This window comes from Boleophthalmus pectinirostris, unplaced genomic scaffold (assembly GCF_026225935.1).
Source record: "Boleophthalmus pectinirostris isolate CB_2022bp ecotype Guang Dong unplaced genomic scaffold, ASM2622593v1 HiC_scaffold_19, whole genome shotgun sequence".
Classification (NCBI taxonomy): Eukaryota; Metazoa; Chordata; class Actinopteri; order Gobiiformes; family Gobiidae; genus Boleophthalmus; species Boleophthalmus pectinirostris.
Genome location: NW_026571140.1, coordinates 40,062,626 through 40,082,552, shown reverse-complemented (window position 1 = coordinate 40,082,552; position 19,927 = coordinate 40,062,626). Strand labels below are relative to the sequence as shown.

General features: G+C 42.3%; 1 protein-coding gene across 1 annotated transcript in view; it reads left to right on the top strand.

Moving 5' to 3' along the window:
* Nucleotides 1-12,228, top strand: part of LOC110168037 (CD82 antigen-like) — a 97,444-nt gene extending 85,216 nt beyond the window's left edge. The window contains exons 6-9 of the mRNA XM_055154666.1: nucleotides 3,025-3,123; nucleotides 4,811-4,981; nucleotides 5,994-6,077; nucleotides 6,266-12,228. Of these exons, the coding sequence (XP_055010641.1) occupies nucleotides 3,025-3,123; nucleotides 4,811-4,981; nucleotides 5,994-6,077; nucleotides 6,266-6,343 (432 nt within the window). The 3' untranslated portion in view covers nucleotides 6,344-12,228. The remainder of the gene's footprint in view (nucleotides 1-3,024; nucleotides 3,124-4,810; nucleotides 4,982-5,993; nucleotides 6,078-6,265) is intronic.
* The last annotated feature ends 7,699 nt before the right edge of the window (nucleotides 12,229-19,927 follow it).

Below are 19,927 nucleotides of genomic sequence, written 5' to 3'. Positions count from 1 at the left end.
CAAAACCAAATGAAAAAAAACAAAAATGATTTGTTTTTCAAATTTGTGTTTAAATCAAAAATGGAAAAAAAAACGGAGTAACTGAGATGCTGGACTGAACCAGGACTAAACCAGGTCCGGGACCAGACCAGAACCAGACTGGGACTGAGACCAGGATTTAGATCGGGACCAGATCAGGAATGAGACCAGGACCAGGACTGAGAGTGTGATTAAGACCAGGATTAACATTGGGACTGACCGGGGACCTAGACCGGGGCCAGACCAAGACTGAGACCAGGGCTGAAAATGGTTTAGTCCTGTTTTAGTCCTGGTTTTAGTCCTGGTTTTAGTCCTGTTTTAGTCCTGGTTTTAGTCCTTTTAGTCCTGGTTTTAGTCCTGGTTTAGTCCTGTTTTAGTCCTGGTTTTAGTCCTGTTTTAGTCCTGTTTTAGTCCTGGTTTTAGTCCTGTTTTAGTCCTGTTTTAGTCCTGTTTTAGTCCTGGTTTTAGTCCTGGTTTTAGTCCTTTTAGTCCTGGTTTTAGTCCTGGTTTTAGTCCTGGTTTTAGTCCTGGTTTTAGTCCTGGTTTTAGTCCTGGTTTTAGTCCTGGTTTTAGTCCTGGTCAGAACTACTAAACTCGGACTGGTGCAGATGTCTTTTCCAGATTTTGGCTCAGACTCTGTGAAAGTTTGACAAATTTAGAAATAATTTTTGGACGTTTTTATTTTGTTGAGTTTGGCTTGGTTTGACCCACAGATTCAGGACAAGAATTCAGTCTGTTACAGCAACCGCGGATCTATAATAAGAACTGGGTTAGGCATTCCTCTGTTGTTCCGGCTCCAGAAGGACTAGTGGTCGCTCCAGGTACTGCAGCTCCAGAAAGAATTCACAATGCATTTTTTTGGGAATTGAAAAAAGGGCAGACTGACGGGGTTTTTCATAAAGATCAGGTTTTGTAGGATTCTTTGTTTTCACAACATGAACTTTTTTTAAATTTCAAAACTTTTCAAATCTTCAAAGTGCCTGAAAGTTCTCTGTAAGACTTTTGTTGTGATTGGTCCAAACGCTCCTGGTTTAGTCCTGGTTTGGACCTGGTTTAGTCCTGGTTCAGTCCTGGTTTAGTCCTGGTTTAGTCCTGGTTTAGTCCTGGTTTAGTCCTGGTTTGGTCCTGGTGTAGTCCTGGTGTAGTCCTGGTGTAGTCCTGGTTTAGTCCTGGTTTAGTCCTGGTTTAGTCCTGGTTTAGTCCTGGTTCAGTCCTGGTTCAGTCCTGGTTCAGTCCTGGTTCAGTCCTGGTTTAGTCCTGGTTCAGTCCTGGTTTAGTCCTGGTTCAGTCCTGGTTCAGTCCTGGTTTAGTCCTGGTTTAGTCCTGGTTTAGTCCTGGTTCAGTCCTGGTTCAGTCCTGGTTTAGTCCTGGTTAGTCCTGGTTAGTTGGTTTAGTCCTGGTTTCCTGGTTGTTTATCCTTGTTTAGTCCTGGTTAGTCCTGCCTGTTTCCTGGTTTAGTCCTGGTTTAGTCCTGGTTCAGTCCTGGTTCAGTCCTGGTTTAGTCCTGGTTTAGACCTGGTTCAGTCCTGGATTAGTCCTGTTGTTGTCCTTGTTTAGTCCTTGTTTAATCCTTGTTTAGTCCTGGTTTAGTACTAGAACAAAATATTCTTTTACCTGAGATAAAATGTCATAGTTTGTTGTTTTTCGATTGTTGATTCTGTAAAAATCCACTCTGTTTCTCAATCTTTTTTGTAGATTTTCTTTTTTTTCCATGTGTCAGCAGCTGTGTTTGTTTTCGTCACAAACAGATCTTGCTTCTCTCTTCTCTCCGATTGCTTATGGACACGTCAATCACACACGAGTCTGAAAACGGCTCGTTTTTGTAAAGTTTTTGTCTGAGCGTGTGGTTCTGGCCGGTCCCATCTTAGTCCTGGTGTAGTCCTGGTGTAGTCCTGGTTTGGACCTGGTTTAGTCCTGGTGTAGTCCTGGTTAGTCCTGGTTTAGTCCTGGTTCAGTCCTGGTTTCAGTCCTGGTTTTGGTTCAGTCCTGGTTTAGTCCTGGTTCCCTGGTTAGTCCTGGTGTCAGTCCTGGTTCAGTCCTGGTTCAGTCCTGGTTCAGTAGTCCTGGTTCCTGGTTTAGTCCTGGTTCAAGTCCTGGTTCAGTCCTGGTTTAGTCCTGTTCAGTCCTGGTTTAGTCCTGGTTCAGTCCTGGTTTAGTCCTGGTTTAGTCCTGGTTCAGTCCTGGTTCAGTCCTGGTTCAGTCCTGGTTCCTGGTTTAGTCCTGGTTTAGTCAGTCCTGGTTCAGTCCTGGTTCAGTCCCTGGTTTAGTCCTGGTTTAGTCCTGGTTTAGTCCTGGTTTAGTCCTGGTTCAGTCCTGGTTCAGTCCTGGTTTAGTCAGTCCTGATTTAGTCCTGGTTCAGTCCTGGTTCAGTCCTGGTTCAGTCCTGGTTTAGTCCTGGTTTAGTCCTGGTTTAGTCCTGGTTTCAGTCCTGGTTCAGTCCTGGTTCAGTCCTGGTTCAGTCCTGGTTTAGTCCTGGTTCAGTCCTGGTTCAGTCCTGGTTCAGTCCTGTTCCTGGTTTAGTCCTGGTTCAGTCCTGGTTCAGTCCTGGTTTAGTTCCTGGTTGTCCTGGTTCAGTCCTGGTTTAGTCCTGGTTCAGTCCTGGTTCAGTTCCTGTTTAGTCCTGGTTTAGTCCTGGTTCAGTCTTGGTTCAGTCTGGTTCAGTCTGGTTTAGTCCTGGTTCAGTCCTTTTAGCCCTGTTCAGCCCTGGTTCAGTCCTGGTTCAGTCCTGGTTCAGTCCTGGTTTAGTCCTGGTTCAGTCCTGGTTCAGTCCTGGTTCAGTCCTGGTTCAGTCCTGGTTCAGTCCCTGGTTTCAGTCCCTGGTTCAGTCCTGGTTTAGTCCTGGTTCAGTCCTGGTTCAGTCCTGGTTCAGTCCTGGTTCAGTCCTGGTTCAGTTGCTTATGGACACGTCAATCACACACGAGTCTTTGTAAAGTTTTTGTCGTGTGGTTCTGGTCGGTCCCGTAATCTCATAATCTGTCTGCGTGTGTTTCTGTTTCTGTTTCGCAGCTGAACGAAGAAATGTCAAAGATCGTGACCAAAGTCTTGGAGAGTTACCCTGGCAACAGCAGCACGACGGAGCAGGCCTGGGACACCGTCCAGAGAACCGTGAGTGCACAACACACACTCTGATATTTATGATTTTCACAGGAACACGATTTTAAAGGAAATACAAATGTGGTTCAGTCAAAATTATGGATCCGACTTCTAAGAAAATGTTAAATATCTGGACTCAAAGTGCACGTGGATCATATATACACAGTGTTGGGAAGGTGACTTTTAAAATGTATTCCCCTACAGATTACAGATTACATACCCCAAAATGTAGTTTGTAACATAATCCAGTAAATTACTTAAAGTGAGTAATGTAATCTGAATACTTTGGATTACTTAAAAGAAGATTGTCTGCTAAAAGAAAATAAAAAGCCCAGACTTTACTGAACCAAATTAAAAATATTATTGATAGAAGACGAGGAGACACGATCCACACAGCAGGATTTAGTCCTGTTAAATCCTGTTTTAGACCTGGTTTAGACCTGGTTTTAGTCCTGGCTTAGTCCAGGTTTAGACCGGATTAAATCCTGGTTTTAGTCCTGGTTTAGACCTGGTTTAGACCTGGTTTTAGTCCTGGTTTTAGTCCTGGTTTTAGTCCTGGTTTTAGTCCTGGTTTAGACCTGGTTTAGTCCTGGTTTTAGTCCTGGTTTTAGTCCTGGTTTTAGTCTTGGTTTTAGTCTTGGTTTTAGTCCTGGTTTTAGTCCTGGTTTAGTGCTGGTTTAGACTGGTTTTAGACCTGGTTTTAGACCTGGTTTTAGACCTGGTTTTAGCCCTGGTTTAGAGCTGGTTTAGACCTGGTTTTAGACCTGGTTTTAGACCTGGTTTTAGACCTGGTTTTAGCCCTGGTGTTAGTCCTGGTGTTAGTCCTGGTGTTAGTCTTGGTTTAGTCCTGGTTTAGTCCTGGTTTTAGTCCTGGTTTTAGTCCTGTTTTAGACCTGGTTTTAGACCTGGTTTTAGCCCTGGTGTTAGTCCTGGTGTTGTTAGTCCTGGTTTTAGTCCTGGTTTTAGTCCTGGTTTAGTCCTGGTTTTAGTCCTGGTTTTAGTCCTGTTTTAGTCCTGTGTGTTAGTCCTGGTTTAGTCCTGGTGTTAGTCCTGGTTTAGTCCTGGTGTTAGTCCTGGTGTTAGTCCTGGTGTTAGTCCTGGTTTTAGTCCTGGTTTAGTCCTGGTTTAGTCCTGGTTTTAGTCCTGGTGTTTAGTCCTGGTGTTAGTCCTGGTGTTAGTCCTGGTGTTAGTCCTGGTGTTAGTCCTGGTGTTAGTCCTGGTTTTAGTTCTGGTTTTAGTCCTGGTTTTAGTCCTGGTGTTAGTCCTGGTGTTAGTCCTGGTGTTAGTCCTGGTGTTAGTCCTGGTGTTAGTCCTGGTTTAGTTAGTCCTGGTTTTAGTCCTGGTGTTAGTCCTGGTGTTAGTCCTGGTTTTAGTCCTGGTTTAGACCTGTTTTAGTCCTGGTGTTAGTCCTGGTGTTAGACCTGGTTTAGACCTGGTTTAAGTGTCCGGCAATGAGTGGAATTACCAAAAAAAGGATATTGCCCAAAATGTGAAAACAGGAAAATCCCGCCGTGTAATCCATTTATTTCAACAAAGTAACTGTAATCCAATTACCACTCACTGAAACAGTAACTGTAACTGAATACAGTTACTCATCATTTGTACTCTGATTACATAACTCTGGTACTTGTACTCTGTTACTCCCCGACACTGTCTGTAGACCCGTCTGTGACCGGTCTGTCTGCCCGCTGTGTTTCAGATGAAGTGCTGTGGCTGGTCGGGGCATCAGGACTGGTTTGGGAACCCGGTGATCATGAACAGTTCTCAGCTGATGTTCCCCTGCTCCTGTCAGAACATCACCCTGTCGCCCACCAACTCCTCCGACCAGGGCTTCTGCGAGACCACCTCCGACTGGCCCGTCTACGAAGTCGTGAGTCCTGCTTTAGATCTGCTTTAGATCTGCTTTAGACTTGGTTTAGTCCTGTTTTAGTCCTGCTTTTGTACTGGTTTAGTCCTGCTTTAGTCCTGCTTTAGTCCTGCTTTAGTCCTGTTTTAGTCCTGCTTTTGTACTGGTTCAGCCCTGCTTTAGTCCTGGTTTAGTCCTGGTCCAGTCCTGGTTCAGTCCTGGTTTAGTCCTGGTTTAGTCCTGGTTTAGTCCTGGTTTAGTCCTGGCTTAGACCTGCTTTAGTCCTGCTTTAGTCCTGCTTTAGTCCTGCTTTAGTCCTGGTTCAGTCCTGGTTCAGTCCTGGTTCAGTCCTGGTTTAGTCCTGGTTTAGTCCTGCTTTAGTCCTGCTTTAGTCCTGCTTTAGTCCTGCTTTAGTCCTCGTTCAGTCCTGCTTTAGTCCTGCTTTAGTCCTGGTTCAGTCCTGGTTTAGTCCTGGTTTAGTCCTGCTTTAGTCCTGCTTTAGTCCTGCTTTAGTCCTGGTTCAGTCCTGGTTCAGTCCTGCTTTAGTCCTGCTTTAGTCCTGCTTTAGTCCTGCTTTAGTCCTGCTTTAGTCCTGGTTCAGTCCTGCTTTAGTCCTGCTTTAGTCCTGCTTTAGTCCTGGTTTAGTCCTGCTTTAGTCCTGGTTCAGTCCTGCTTTAGTCCTGGTTCAGTCCTGCTTTAGTCCTGGTTCAGTCCTGGTTTAGTCCTGGTTTAGTCCTGGTTTAGTCCTGCTTTAGTCCTGCTTTAGTCCTGCTTTAGTTCAGTCCTGCTTTAGTCCTGCTTTAGTCCTGGTTCAGTCCTGCTTTAGTCCTGCTTTAGTCCTGCTTTAGTCCTGCTTTAGTCCTGCTTTAGTCCTGCTTTAGTCCTGCTTTAGTCCTGGTTCAGTCCTGCTTTAGTCCTGGTTCAGTCCTGCTTTAGTCCTGGTTCAGTCCTGCTTTAGTCCTGGTTCAGTCCTGGTTCAGTCCTGGTTCAGTCCTGGTTAGTCCTGGTTTAACCCCTGTATCTGTTGTGTTTTCAGGGCTGCTCTGAGAGTCTGGAGTCTTTGCTCAGGACTCACATTTGGGTGGTTCTGGGCGTGTGTCTCGGCGTCGCCTTCATCGAGGTAAAAACTACAAACTTTTACTTTGTAGTTTGTACTTTGTTCAGAAATACTGAACTCAGACAATTTAACTCGGAATTATTATTTTCTTCTAAACTTCTAAACTCGAAGGAGAATATTTTAATTCCAAACTAATTTATTCGGAATTTAAACACATCATATAAACGTGGTTGCATTCTCTTTTTTTTCAGCTGCTGGGGATGATCCTGTCCATCTGCCTATGCAAGAGCGTCGGCGTCGTGGACTACACCAAAGTGCCCAAGTACTGAGTCCGGACCAGACCAGACCAGGATCAAGTACCAAGGACCCAAGACCAAGGACTTAGACCGAGGACTCGACCCGGGACCAGGACGGACCTTCCCCGTGTAAAATAATGCGTCTTTATATATTTTCCTCTGATTGGTTTGACCCGTTTGGAGCACTTTAGAGAGCGAGAGGAGGTACTGTGGATCCGAGCCATGCCGAATATGTGAAAGGTACTCTGTTGCTATGGTTACGATGGTGCGATAGGGCCATATATGGAAGCTAAAGACGCACTGTGTAACTTTTCTAATAGTGGACACGCCAGTTTCTCATCTCCTTGTAGCGTTTATATATACTGGTTTTCCTGAAATGTCCCACAGTATGGCATTAAACTTCGTCAAGTCACTATAGCAACAAGCAGGAGACGCCGCTAGGCCGATTTACTAGTCAGATCTGCGGAGAGGCGAGCCCGATTACAGTGAGAAGGTACATTTGAACAATAGAAACGCCTTCAATCGAATCGACGGATTTTGGATAAGTTTTAACGTTTAACTTCACACTGTGGAACATTCCAGGCTAAGCAGTAACATCTCCATGGTAACGGATCCCCCCTCGCACCGTCGGGAAAAGTTACGTAGTGCGTCTTTAACCCTACGACAATGAGACGATGAGACGAAATGTGCATCGGTCAGTGTGTTGTTTAAATTGAATTAAATGTAGGAGAGTTACCCTTACAACTGATAATTAAAGGTGCACTGCGTAACATTTCTAGGAGAATGTTCCACAGTATAGATTAAATTTAAATTTAACGCAAGGGCAGGGTCAGATCTGTGGAGAGGAGACCCAATTCACAGAAGGAATTATCTTATTTTTGTACAAAATCTTATTTTTGAGCGATCCGTAATGAATAAATGATACTGAATAGGATAATGAATATGTTTAATGTCATACTGTGGAACATTCCAGGCAAAGCGACATCTCCATGGAGATGAGCAGACAAAACAGTGGACCCGTCACCAGAAAAGTCGCGCAGTGCACCTTTTAAGTAAATCATTTCCAATAATTTTCCACATAGACCGTCCAGTATATTCTGTTTACATGGACGCCAAAAATGGGATTATTGTCGAATTTCTGAAATTAAACTGATTATTTAAACATCACGGAAACTGACACTTTGTTTTTTTATTGTTCATACCTGTGCGGGTTTTGACAAAGAAAAGATATGCAAAAAAAAGGGCAAAATTATGACAAAAGTTATACAAAAAATTACACCAGATTTTTTTTTTTTTTTTTTATGTTTTAAACATGAAAAACAGTCTGCAGTGATCCAAAGTTATAAGTTTATAGTTTAAGTTTATAAGCGCTTTTTAAAACTCTTGAGACCAGAGCTGAGTTTTGTCATCATAGTAAGCTAACAACAACTAGCAAGCTAACACCACACTTCCTGATCCTCAAAAAAACTATAATTAAAAACAAACCGAACACAGCAGACTTATTTTGACCTCAAGAAAGATCTGCTCATACAATATATCTGTAATGGAGCGAATTACTCACTAGGATGAGTTTCTAAACACTTTTCACAGCTTCCAAAGACCAGAGTCTAGCATGCTAACAGCACACTCCCTGCTCAAAAAGTAAAACACTTAATAATTAGATGCAGACAGGTCATAGCTGCTCGTACAATATATCTGTAATGAAGCTAATAATTCACCACAATGAGTTTCTAAGCTTTTCTTTTCACAACTTTCAGAGACCAGAGCGGAGTTTTGTTGTCACGGGAAAGCTTACAACAACTAGCATCCTGACACCGCACTTCCTGATCCTCAAAATAAAAGAACAAATGCAGACAGGACACAGCTGACTTATTTTGATCTTAAGATCTGCTTGTAAAAAATATCTGCAATGGGGCCAATTACTCACCACAATGAGTGTCTAAGCGCTTTTTACAACTTTCGGAGACCAGAGCGGAGTTTTGCCTAGCATGCTAACAGTGCACTTCCTGATTCCCTAATAAAACTCTTTATAATTAGATGCAGACAGGACACAGCAGCTCATACAATATATTTATAATGACGAGTTTATAAGCGCTTTTAGCAAATTTCAGAGACCAGAGCAGAGTTTTGTCATCAAGGTAAAGCTAACAACTAGCATGCTAACAGCGCACTCCCTGATCCTCAAATAAAACACTCAATAATTAGATACAGACAGGACACAAAAGCTTGTACAAGATATCTGTAATGGAGCTAAAAACTCTCCACGATGAGTTTCTAAGCGCAACTTTCAGCGACCAGAGCAGAGTTTTGCTGTCGAAGTAAAGCTAACAACAACTAGCATGCTAACAGCGCACTCACTGATCTTCAAATAAAACACTTATTAGATGCAGACAGGACACAGCTGCTCATAGAATATATCTGTAATGGAGCAAATTACTCACCAGGACGAGTTTATAAGCGCTTTTCACAACTTTCAGAGTCCAGAGCGGAGTTTTGTCGCCGAGGTAAAGCTGATGACAACTAGCATGCTGACTGCACACTTCCTGATCCTCAAGTAATCCACAATAAGTAGACGCTGACAGGACGTAGCTGCTCATACAAAACATCCGTAATGGTTCTAATTACTCACCGCGATGAATTTCTAAGCGCTTTTCACTTTTTCAATTTTCAGAGACCAGAGCTGAGTTTTGCCTAACATGCTAACAGTGCACTTCCTGATTCTCAAATAAAACACTTAATAATTAGATGCAGACAGGACACAGAAACTTGTACAATATATCTGTAATGGAGCTAATTACTCTCCACGATGAGTTTCTAAGCACAACTTTCAGCGACCAGAGCGGAGTTTTTCCGTTGCGGTAAATCTAATGTCAACTAGCATGCTGACGGCGCACTCCCTGATCCTCAAAACACTTAATAATTAGATGCAGACAGGACACAGCAGCTCATACAATAAACTCATACAAGTTTCTAAGTGCTTTTCACAACTTTCAGACTCCAGAGCGGAGTTTTACTGCAGCTGTAAAGCTTACAACTAGCATCCTGATGGCGCACTTCCTGATTCTCAAATAAAACTCTTTATATAGATGCACTCAGGACATGACTGCTTATACAAAATATTTGTAACGAGGCTAATTACTCACCACGAAGAGTTTATAAGTGCTTTTCACAACTTTCAGCGACCAGAACGGAGTTTTGTTGTTACGGGAAAGCTTACAACAACTAGCATGCTGACAGCGCACTTCCTGATTCTCAAATAAAACACTTTTTCCCACAATAATTAGACGCAGACAGGACACAGCAGACTTATTTTGACCTTTATATAATGAATCTGTCCTGGAGAAAGTCATTTTGGTCAAATACGCAAAAAAAAAAAATCAGGTACAGAAACTTTTAAAACGTAAATATAAAAATACACCAAATATTTATTCAAACTTTACTTTTCATTATGGCCCTAAAACACCATCGTGAAGTTTTTGGTTGAGACGGGTAACACGGTTGGTGCTCAAATGGTACGATTCCGGACGATAACGACGTGTACGTAGTGAATTGGACTGGCAGAACTGGAAAAAAGAAAATCCTTTGTTTTTGTTTTTGTTTTTTTTTTACTTTTGTAAACCGGTGAGTTCCTGTGAAAAGTTTTAGTGTTTTGTACATAATTTTAGTTTTTTGTGTGAAATTTTTCCACCTTAAGGTCAGTGTTTACGTCGTCTGTACTTTTTAAAACCACTCGCTTCCTTTCATTCCTTTTATTTTTCTGGTAATGTTTTAGTTTTAACAATGCACTAAATAGAAACGTGGACCTTGATTCATTGGTTCATTTCCGAGCCTTTGTCAATTTGATTTTTTAAAAAGGGAAATTAAGTGTTTTTAGGTTTGATTAAAGGTGCAACGTGGAACTTTTCATGTTTTTCTCTATAGATATTATTGCTTCACCTGAAATGTCCCAGTGAACTTCTCGATCTCAAGTAGAAGAGACCACCAGGTTAAGGTCAGATCTGTACAGAGGCGAGCCCACACACAAAAAGAAAGCGTGTTTTTAAAGGTAAAAAACGGCAACTTTAATGGGATAAATGCAAGACAGAATCATTTAAAGCCATACTTCGAAACATTACAGCTAAAGCAATCAGTAAAACTAAGAAATTATCATACTGAATTATCATTCCCTATGGTTACAGGTCAGATTTGTGGAGAGGCAAGCCCGCAACAGTACGCAAAAAGCAATAAAAACAACTACCGTATTTTTCGGACTATAAGTCGCACCAGCTAAAAATGTTTAATGAAGAAGAAAAAAAAACATAAGTTGCAATTGTTGGGGAAATTTATAAAATCAGAGACCAGGAACTGACATTTCCTGTTAAAAGTCAAGTTCTAATAAAAACAACAGACAGTTAACGTCACATATGAACAGTTCTTCAGATAAACTATAACATAAACAACAAAACAACAAGTTTAACAAACTCCATCTCACTCCAAATCACTAAATCCATTCAATTCTTCATCCTCGGTGTCGCTTCTGAACAACTCCTCGACGTCCGGAGGTAAACAGAGCGCCGCTTCCTCTTCTGTGTCGCTGTCATCAGACTCAGCATCAGTTCCAGTTAGAATTATTCTGGTCTTTCTGAATCCCGACAGGATGGTTTCAGTGTCTCTGAAGTCCAGGCTTTGTCCGTCCATCCAGTGACTTCAAGAAAGTTTCATGGTGCATCCTCCCGGTGTCACAAGTTTCTCTCTCACTCCAAACTTTCTTTCTGTTGCTGCAGATTTCACGACTTGCAGCTTGTACCATATTTTCCAGGCTATTAGACGCGCTCTTAAGCCTCTACCCCCATAAAAAAAACAACCGCGCACCACAATCCAGAGCGCCCTATACACGAATCCACTCGGGTGTCCCAGCACGCACCACCCGCAGAACACACAAACACACACGGAGCAGACAGCGACCGCACAGCGAGAAACACCCACAACCCACGCCGACGAGGAACGGAACGGAGGAACGAAACCGAAAAAGCGAGCACAACTGAACAACTGAGTCACTGCGAACACGCCGACAATCCGTTGGTCCCAGACAGCACCCTCCCTACACGCCACAACTGAACAAAGCCCAGAGTCACCGTGAACGCCACAAACAAAGAAAACCACTCACCCATCACACTGTTGTGTTTCATTTAAAGTCCCACACGGTTTATATATGAAAAAAGTTAGAAAATAGACCATTTAATGACGTTTTATATTCCAGACCATCTAATAGTGCAGAAAATACGGTAATCTGCAAAATCTGATTTTCTTTTTGGGGGCATTTGTGTTCAGTCTTCTCAGTCATCTTTATAAGTTTGTTTAAATTAGAAGTAACAGTGCGATCGACTGACATGACACAGACAGGACAGAGGCTCTTTCTGCAGGAGACATGCGCAGTAGAGCAAAGTGAAAGTGGTACAGGAGGAACAGGAGCAGCAGATACTCACACACAAGACTAGAACCTCTCCACACTTCACTTTCAACATTTTAATATATAAATCACAGAAAACGCCCAAACCATGAAAAAAAAGTGCCACTTATAGTCCAAGAAATACGGTAATAAATGCAAGCCTGATGCGTTTAATGTCATACTTGGGAGCATTCCGGTTGAAGCAACCCACAGAGACGAGAAATTCACACACCAGCCGTCAGAAAAGTTCCACAGTGCACCTTTTAAAGACTAGATAGAGGAGTGAAGACTTAAATCCATCTGTATATTTTAACCAGAGCTGATGAGCCATACTTTTTAATTGTACAAAGGCCTGTATAGTGTGAATGACGCCTTCCTTTAAATTTAACTTTTTTTTTTCTGTTTTAAAATAATGGATTCTGAAGCTGGAGTTTGAGCGTGTACTCACAAAATTCTGTTACAATTTGACAATAAACCAATCTGTTTGAAACCTCTGCCTCTTTTTCTGGAACAACAAGACAATACAAATAGATCTGCAGAATCGTTATCGAACTGAAATCACAATTTCGAGTCGGCAAAATCATCAAATCACAAAGGTTTCAAGTATTTAGATGACAGAATTTTCTTTGCAAATAACAAATCGTCCTTTTCTTTTTAATAGAATCTGTGTTTTAGACTCTTCAAACGTGTCCTGATCTGCAAGGGACTCTGGTATTTGTTTCAGCAGTTTCAGATTTCAGTTTCATCTCAAATGTGAACGCTCCCGGGGCTGTGGAGTCGTTTTAGACCTGATATAGACTTGGTTTGGTCTTGTTTTAGTCCTGATTTAGTCCCAGGATAGTCCAGGTTTAGTTCAGAGTTTGTCCTGATTTAGTCCTGGGGTTAGTAGTTCAGATTTCAGTTTTTATCTCAAATGTGAACTAACCCCAGGACTAAATCAGGACAAACTTGGAACTAAACCTGGACTATACTAGGACTAAAGCAGGACTAGAACAGGACTAAACCAAGTCTACATCAGGACTAAAACGACTAAACCACCTCAGGAGTGTTCACATTTGAGATAAATCTGAACTGCTAACCCCAGGACTATCACCAGGACTAAAGCAAGAACTAAACCTGAGCAGGACTAGAACAGGACGAAACCAAGTCTACGTCAGGACTAAAACGACTAACGACCCCAACATTGTAAACAGCCTCAGGAGCGTAGTTCAGATTTCGGTTTTTATCTCAAATATGAACGCTCCTGGGGCTGTGTAGTCAGTTTAGTCCTGATGTAGACTTGGTTTGGCTCTGCTTTAGTCCCAGTGTAGTCCAGGTTTAGTTCTTGCTTTAGTCATGCAGTTAGTTGTTCAGATTTCAGTTTTATCTCAAATGTGAACAAACCCCAAGACTAACACTAGGACTTAATCAGGACAAATGTGGAACTAAACCTGGACTATACTGAGACTAAAGCAGGACCAGGACAGGACCAAACCAAGTCTACATCAGGACTAAAATGACTAAACAACCCCAGGAGTGTTCACATTTGAGATAAAACTGAAATCTGAACAGTTGACCCCAGGACTAAATCAGGACAAACTCAGAACTAAACCTGGACTCGACTGGGATTAAAACAGGACTAGAACAGGACCAAAACAAAGTCTACATCAGGACTAAAATGAATAAACAGCCCCAAGAATGAATAAATAAATGGCCCCAGGAGAGCAGTTCATATTTCAGTTTCATCTCAAATGTGAACTAACCTCAGGACTAACACCAGGACTAAATCAAGACAAACTCGGAACTAAACCTGGACTATACTGGGACTAAAGCAGGACTAGAACAGGACCAAACCAAGTCTACATCAGGACTAAAAGGACTAAACAATCCCAACATCGTAAACACCCCCGAAAGGATTCACATTTGAGATAAAACTGAAATCTGAATACTTAACCCCAGGACTAACACTAGGACTAAATCAGGACAAATTCAGAACTAAACCTGGACTATACTGGGACTAAAACAAGACTAGAACAGGACCAAGTCCTGAAACTGAACAGTTTTATCTCAAATGTGAACTCTTCTGGGGCTGTTTATGATGTTGGGGTCGTTTAGTAGACTTGGTTTGGTACTGTTCTAGTCCTGCTGTAGTCCCAGTATAGTCCAGGTTTAGTCCCGTCTTTAGTCCTGGTGATAGTCGTGGGGTTAGCAGTTCAGATTTCAGTTTTATCTCAAATGTGAACTAACCCCAGGACTAACACCAGGACTAAATCAGGACAAACTCTGAACTAAACCTGGACTATAGCAGGACTAAAGCAGGACTAAAGCAGGACTAAAGCAGGACTAAAGCAGGACTAAAGCAGGACTAAAACTGGACCAAACCAAGTCTACATCAGGACTAAAACTGGACCAAATCAAGTCTACATCAGGACTAAAAGGACTAAACAACCCCAGGAGCGTTCACATTTGAGATAAAACTGAAATCTGAACAGTTGACCCCAGGACTAAATCAGGACAAACTCGGAACTAAACCTGGACTCGACTGGGATTAAAACAGGACTAGAACAGGACCAAAACAAAGTCTACATCAGGACTAAAACGAATAAACAGCCCCAACATCGTAAATGGCCCCAGGAGAGCAGTTCAGATTTCAGTTTCATCTCAAATGTGAACGCTCCCGGGGTTGTTTAGTCGTTTTAGTCCTAATGTAGACTTGGTTTGGTCTTGTTTTAGTCCTGATTTAGTCCCAGTATAGTCCAGGTTTAGTTCTGAGTTTGCCTTGAGTTTAATCTGGGGTTCTGGGTTCAGATTTCAGTTTTATCTCAAATGTGAACTAACCCCAGGACTAAATCAGGACAAACTCTGAACTAAACCTGGACTATACTGGGACTAAAGCAGGACTAAAACAGGACCAAACCAAGTCTACATCAGGACTAAAAGGACTAAACAACCCCAGGACCGTTCACATTTGAGATAAAACTGAAATCTGAATACTTAACCCCAGGACTAACACTAGGACTAAATCAGACAAATTCAAAACTAAACCTGGACTATACTGGGACCAAAACAAGACTAGAACAGGACCAAGTCCCGAAACTGAACAGTTTTATCTCAAATATGAACTCTTCTGGGGCTGTTTTATGATGTTGGGATCGTTTAGTAGACTTGGTTTGGTCCTGTTCTAGTCCTGCTGTAGTCCCAGTATAGTCCAGGTTTAGTCCCGTCTTTAGTCCTGGTGATAGTCGTGAACTAAACCTGGACTATAGTGGGACTAAAGCAGGACTAAAACAGGACCAAACCAAGTCTACATCAGGACTAAAAAGACTAAACAACCCCAGGACCGTTCACATTTGAGATAAAACTGAAATCTGAACTGCTATCCCCAGGACTAAAGCAGGAACTAAACCTGGACTCTACTGGGATTAAAGCAGGACTAGAACAGGACCAAACCAAGTCTACATCAGGATTAAAATGACTAAACAACCCCAACATTGTAAACAGCCACAGGAGCGTAGTTCAGATTTTGTTTTTTATCTCAAATGTGAACGCTCCCAGGGCTGTTTAGTCGTTTTAGTCCTGATGTAGACTTGGTTTGGTCCTGTTCTAGTCCTGCTTTAGTCCCACTATAGTCCAGGTTTAGTTCTTGCTTTAGTCCTGGAGTTAGTTGTCCAGATTTCAGTTTTATCTCACATGTAAACACTCCCGGGATTGTTTAGTTGTTTTAGTCCTCATTTAGACTTGGTTTGGTCCTGTTCTAGTCCTGTTTTAATCCCAGTCCAGGTTTAGTTCAGAATTTGTCCTGATTTAGTTCTGGGGATAGTCCTTGAGTTAACAGTTCAGATTTTGGTTTTATCTCAAATGTGAACACTTTCGGGGCTGTTTACAATAACAGGGTTGTGTAGTCATTTTAGTCCTGGTGTAGACTTGGTTTGGTCCTGTTCTTTAGTCCCAGTAGAGTCCAAGTTTAGTTGCCAGTTTATCCTGGGGTCAGCAGTTCAGATTTCAGTTTCATCTCAAATGTGAACATTCCTGGGGCTGTTTACGATGTGCGAAGGGCCAAGAACTCATCCACATAAAAAGAAAATATTAATGTGATCCATCCATTTTCTTCTGCTTTATCCGGGGTCGGGTCGTGGAGGCAGCAGTCTAAGCAGGAATCCCAGACTTCCCTTTCCACACACACGTCCTCCAGCTCCTCCGGGGACCACAAGGCGTTTCCAGACCAGCCCAGAGACATAGTAAATGGTCACATTTTTTCTATAGCACTTTTCCACCTTCAAGGCACTCAAAGCGCTTTACAACAAGGAATAACTCACCCATTCACACACCAGTGTATACAGACACTGTGGGCAAGGTGGGTTAAGTGTCTTGCCCAAGGACACAACGGCAGGAGCTGTGGGAGCTGGAATGTGATGTTTATGTCAAGATCTGGATTCGAAACCACCAACCTTCAGATTAGTGGGCAAATGCTCTACCAACTGAGCTACTGCCGCCCCCGTGTGTCCTGGGTCTTCCTGAGGGCCTTGTTCCAGTGGGACATGCTCAAAACATCTCTTCAGGAAGGCGCCCAGGAGGCATCCGGATCAGATGCTCGAGCCTCAGCTGTTCCTCTCGACGTGGAGGAGCAGCGGCTCTACTCCGAGCTCCTCCCATGTGACTGAGCTCCTCACTCTATCTCTAAGGGAGCACCCAGACACCCTGAGGAGGAAACTCTTTTTGAGAGCTTGTATCTGTGATCTTGTCCTTTTGGTCATTACCCAGAGCTCATGATCATATTAATGTGATGGAAATTTAAACTGTAGAAAGATTCTCTAAATTTGTCTTTGTGTAAATAAATGTGATTTCCACCTTAGACAGACACAGCCAGAGGTGTGGACTCGCAAGTCGCGACTTGGACTTGCGTCAGACTTGTGTCACTATTTTTAGGACTTGAGTCTTGACTTGATAAAATGGACTAAGATTTGGGACTCGACTTGGACTTGAAGGTCAGTGATTTTGGACTTGAAAAGAATTGAGAAGCACTTTTAAATAGGAATTCTTTCTGTTTTGACCGTAATGATGTTTTAGACCTGCTTTAGTCCTGCTTTAGTCCTGGTTTAGTCCTGGTTTAGTCCAGTTTTAGATCTGGTTTAGTCCTGGTTTAGTCCAGTTTTAGATCTGTTTTAGACCTGAATTCTTTCTTCTTCTTTTTTACTCTAAGATCTTGTCAAAACATTTAAAAAGGAAAAAATTGCATTTCTACAACTCTTATAAACACTATAAATACTCATATATAAATATACTATGATTTTTTATGTACAATCTAGTTAAAAATGCATATAAATTGCTGAAATCTAAGAAAATCTTTGGTTTAAAGACTTGAAATGACTTGAAGCTCAAAGCAGACGACTTGGACTTGATTTGGACTTATGGGCCAGTGACTCGAGACTCGACTTGGACTTGCCTGTATCTGACTTGGGACTTGACTCGGACTTGAGGTCAAAGACTTGAGACTTGCAAAACGATGACTCGGTCCCACCTCTGGACACAAGTATCTCTAACCTCAGGAAGACCTTTTTGGTTCTATTTGTCCTCAAAGTTGATGAGCACAAGTCTGAAACAAAAGCCAAACTAAAGCCGCTCTTTTGATGTGTATCTAACTTATATTTCTGTACAAATACTCAGAGCTCAGACGTTCTGGGAGGAGATGCTCTGGAGATGGAGAGATGACGTGACTGGAGAGAGGAGACTCAGGACAGGCTGCTGTAACGAGAAGAATAAACCTTTGTCTGTGTTCCAAAAACTCACCGGGCGTCACAAAATGGATTAATTATTTTTCGTGAAGCTCTATATAATTTCTTTCCACAACAATTAACAAAACACACACAGAATCAAATGAATGGAAAACTGGAATAAAAGTGTGACGGCCTTATGCAACACAGAGAGCTTCAGGTTACAGGTAAAAAAGATGAAAACTACTCAGAAACACCATTTTACTCAAACGTTACTCAGGTACATGCACGTAATTGAGGAGTCTGCACCACAGTTTGAGAAACACTGGGTTACAGAATTTTAATTTAATGTTTTAATAGTTGTAATGTGATGTGATGCAGTGCCTGATAATGTCCACCAGGAGGCATCGTCTCATCAGTGAAGCAGGAACATGACATCAAGACGAAACGAGGTGATTACAGCGACTGAACGATTAATTATTAACAATTATTTTTATTTAATTGGCAGATTCTCTTCCTACATCTGCTCCTCTTCATCCTCTGCGTTCATGTGCACGACTGGGTTTAGGGCCACCAACCCCTTGTGTTGTCCAGCACTAACTTGTTTTTGGGAGATATTTAGAAGTTTTTTAGTTTTTAGTTTTTTTGTACACTTGTATGAACCATAATCCTGGTTTAGACCTGGTTTTGTCCTTCACACTCTGAGCGTCTCTGAGCCCCTGTCAGATCCAACATCTCCCCTCTGATGTAACTGTGCAAAGACCTGCTTTAGTCCAGTTTTAGATCTGTTTTAGATCTGGTTTAGTCCTAGGTTTAGATTTGTTTTACACCTGGTTTTGTTCTGCTTTAGACCTGGTTTAGACCTGGTTTAGTCCAGTTTTAGATCTATTTTAGACCTGGTTTAGTCCTGGATTAGTCCTAGTTTTGGATCTGTTTTAGACCTGGTTTAGTCCTGTTTAGTCCAGTTTTAGACCTGGTTTAGTCCTGGATTAGTCGTAGTTTTAGATCTGTTTTAGGCCTGATTTAGTCCTGGTTTACTCCTAGTTTTGGATCTGTTTTAGATCTGGTTTAGACCTGGTTTAGTCCTACTTTAGTCCTAGTTTTGGATCTGGTTTAGACCTGGTTTAGTCATGGTTTAGTTTTGGTTTCGTCCTAGTTTTAGATCTGTTTTAGTCCTGGTTTAGTCCTAGTTTTAGATCTGGTTTAGACCTGGTTTAGTCCTAGTTTTAGATCTGGTTTAGACCTGGTTTAGTCCTGGTTTACTCCTAGTTTTGGATCTGTTTTAGATCGGGTTTAGACCTGGTTTAGTCCTGGATTAGTCCTAGTTTTGGACCAGGTTTAGTCCTGGTTTAGACCAGTTTTAGATCTGGTTTAGACCTGCTTTAGACCTGCTTTAGTCCTAGTTTTAGTCCTAGTTTTAGTCCAGTTTTAGTCCCGGTTTCGTCCTTCACGCTCTGAGCTCCTCTGAGTCCCTGTCAGACCCGTCAGCTCGCGTCTGTCTGCAGGAGTCTGTGGGGAAACACACGTGCTGCTCTTGTGGAAAAATGTGAAATAGACACATTTTGCTACTAAAACCTGTCGAAATATAAAATAAAAAGGACGCCCTATCCAAATCTCTAAACCCCAGCACCTGCACCCATCATGACTCAGTGCTAGTGCAGCTTTTGCAACTCAGGAAGGGAATTTTGGAGGTTTCGAGCTTTCACATGACGCCTGAACATAGAACTGAGAATGAGAAAAACCTGGATGTGTCTTTATCTGCAGGTTAAGGCTCTGGAAACACAGGTTCAGTTGTGATTGTAATAGCTTTTTTTTAATAAAATGGTAAAATGTAAAAAAACGTGTAACATCTTGTAGTGAACGTGCTTTTCTTCGTGTAAACAAACTCCAGAATGCAGATTGAGTGGAATAATAACATCCACACAGAGGTCAGTGTCAGCGCTCTGAGGCTCGGAGCTGTCAGCTGTCAGAGTCTTCACACCCACACTCCCATTAGGATTCATGTCTCAGTCCTGCCACAGTCCTGCTCTAGTCCCAGACCAGGACCAGACCAGGACCAGGACCAGACCTGGATCAGACCTGGCTCTTGGTGGACGTGAGGAGCAGGGCTGTCACTCTGCGTCAGGGTGAGACGTGTGTGAACATGTCAGGGGTTAAATTATACCAGGCTGTTTAAAGGTGCACTGTGGAACTTTTCTGAAATCGCATCAAATTTAAATACTGTTTACTAAATACTGTGTCCCTGTCTATGTCCATGTCCATGTCCATGTCTGTGTTCATGTCCGTGTCTGTGTTCATGTCCATGTCTGTGTTTGTGTCCCATGTCTGTGTCCATGTCTGTGTCCGTGTGTTCATGTCCATGTCTGTCCATGTCCATGTCTGTGTCCATGTCTGTGTCCATGTCTGTGTCCATGTGTCTGTGTCCATGTCTGTGTCCATGTCTGTCTGTCATGTCTGTGTCCATGTCTGTGTCCATGTCCATGTCTGTGTCCATGTCCC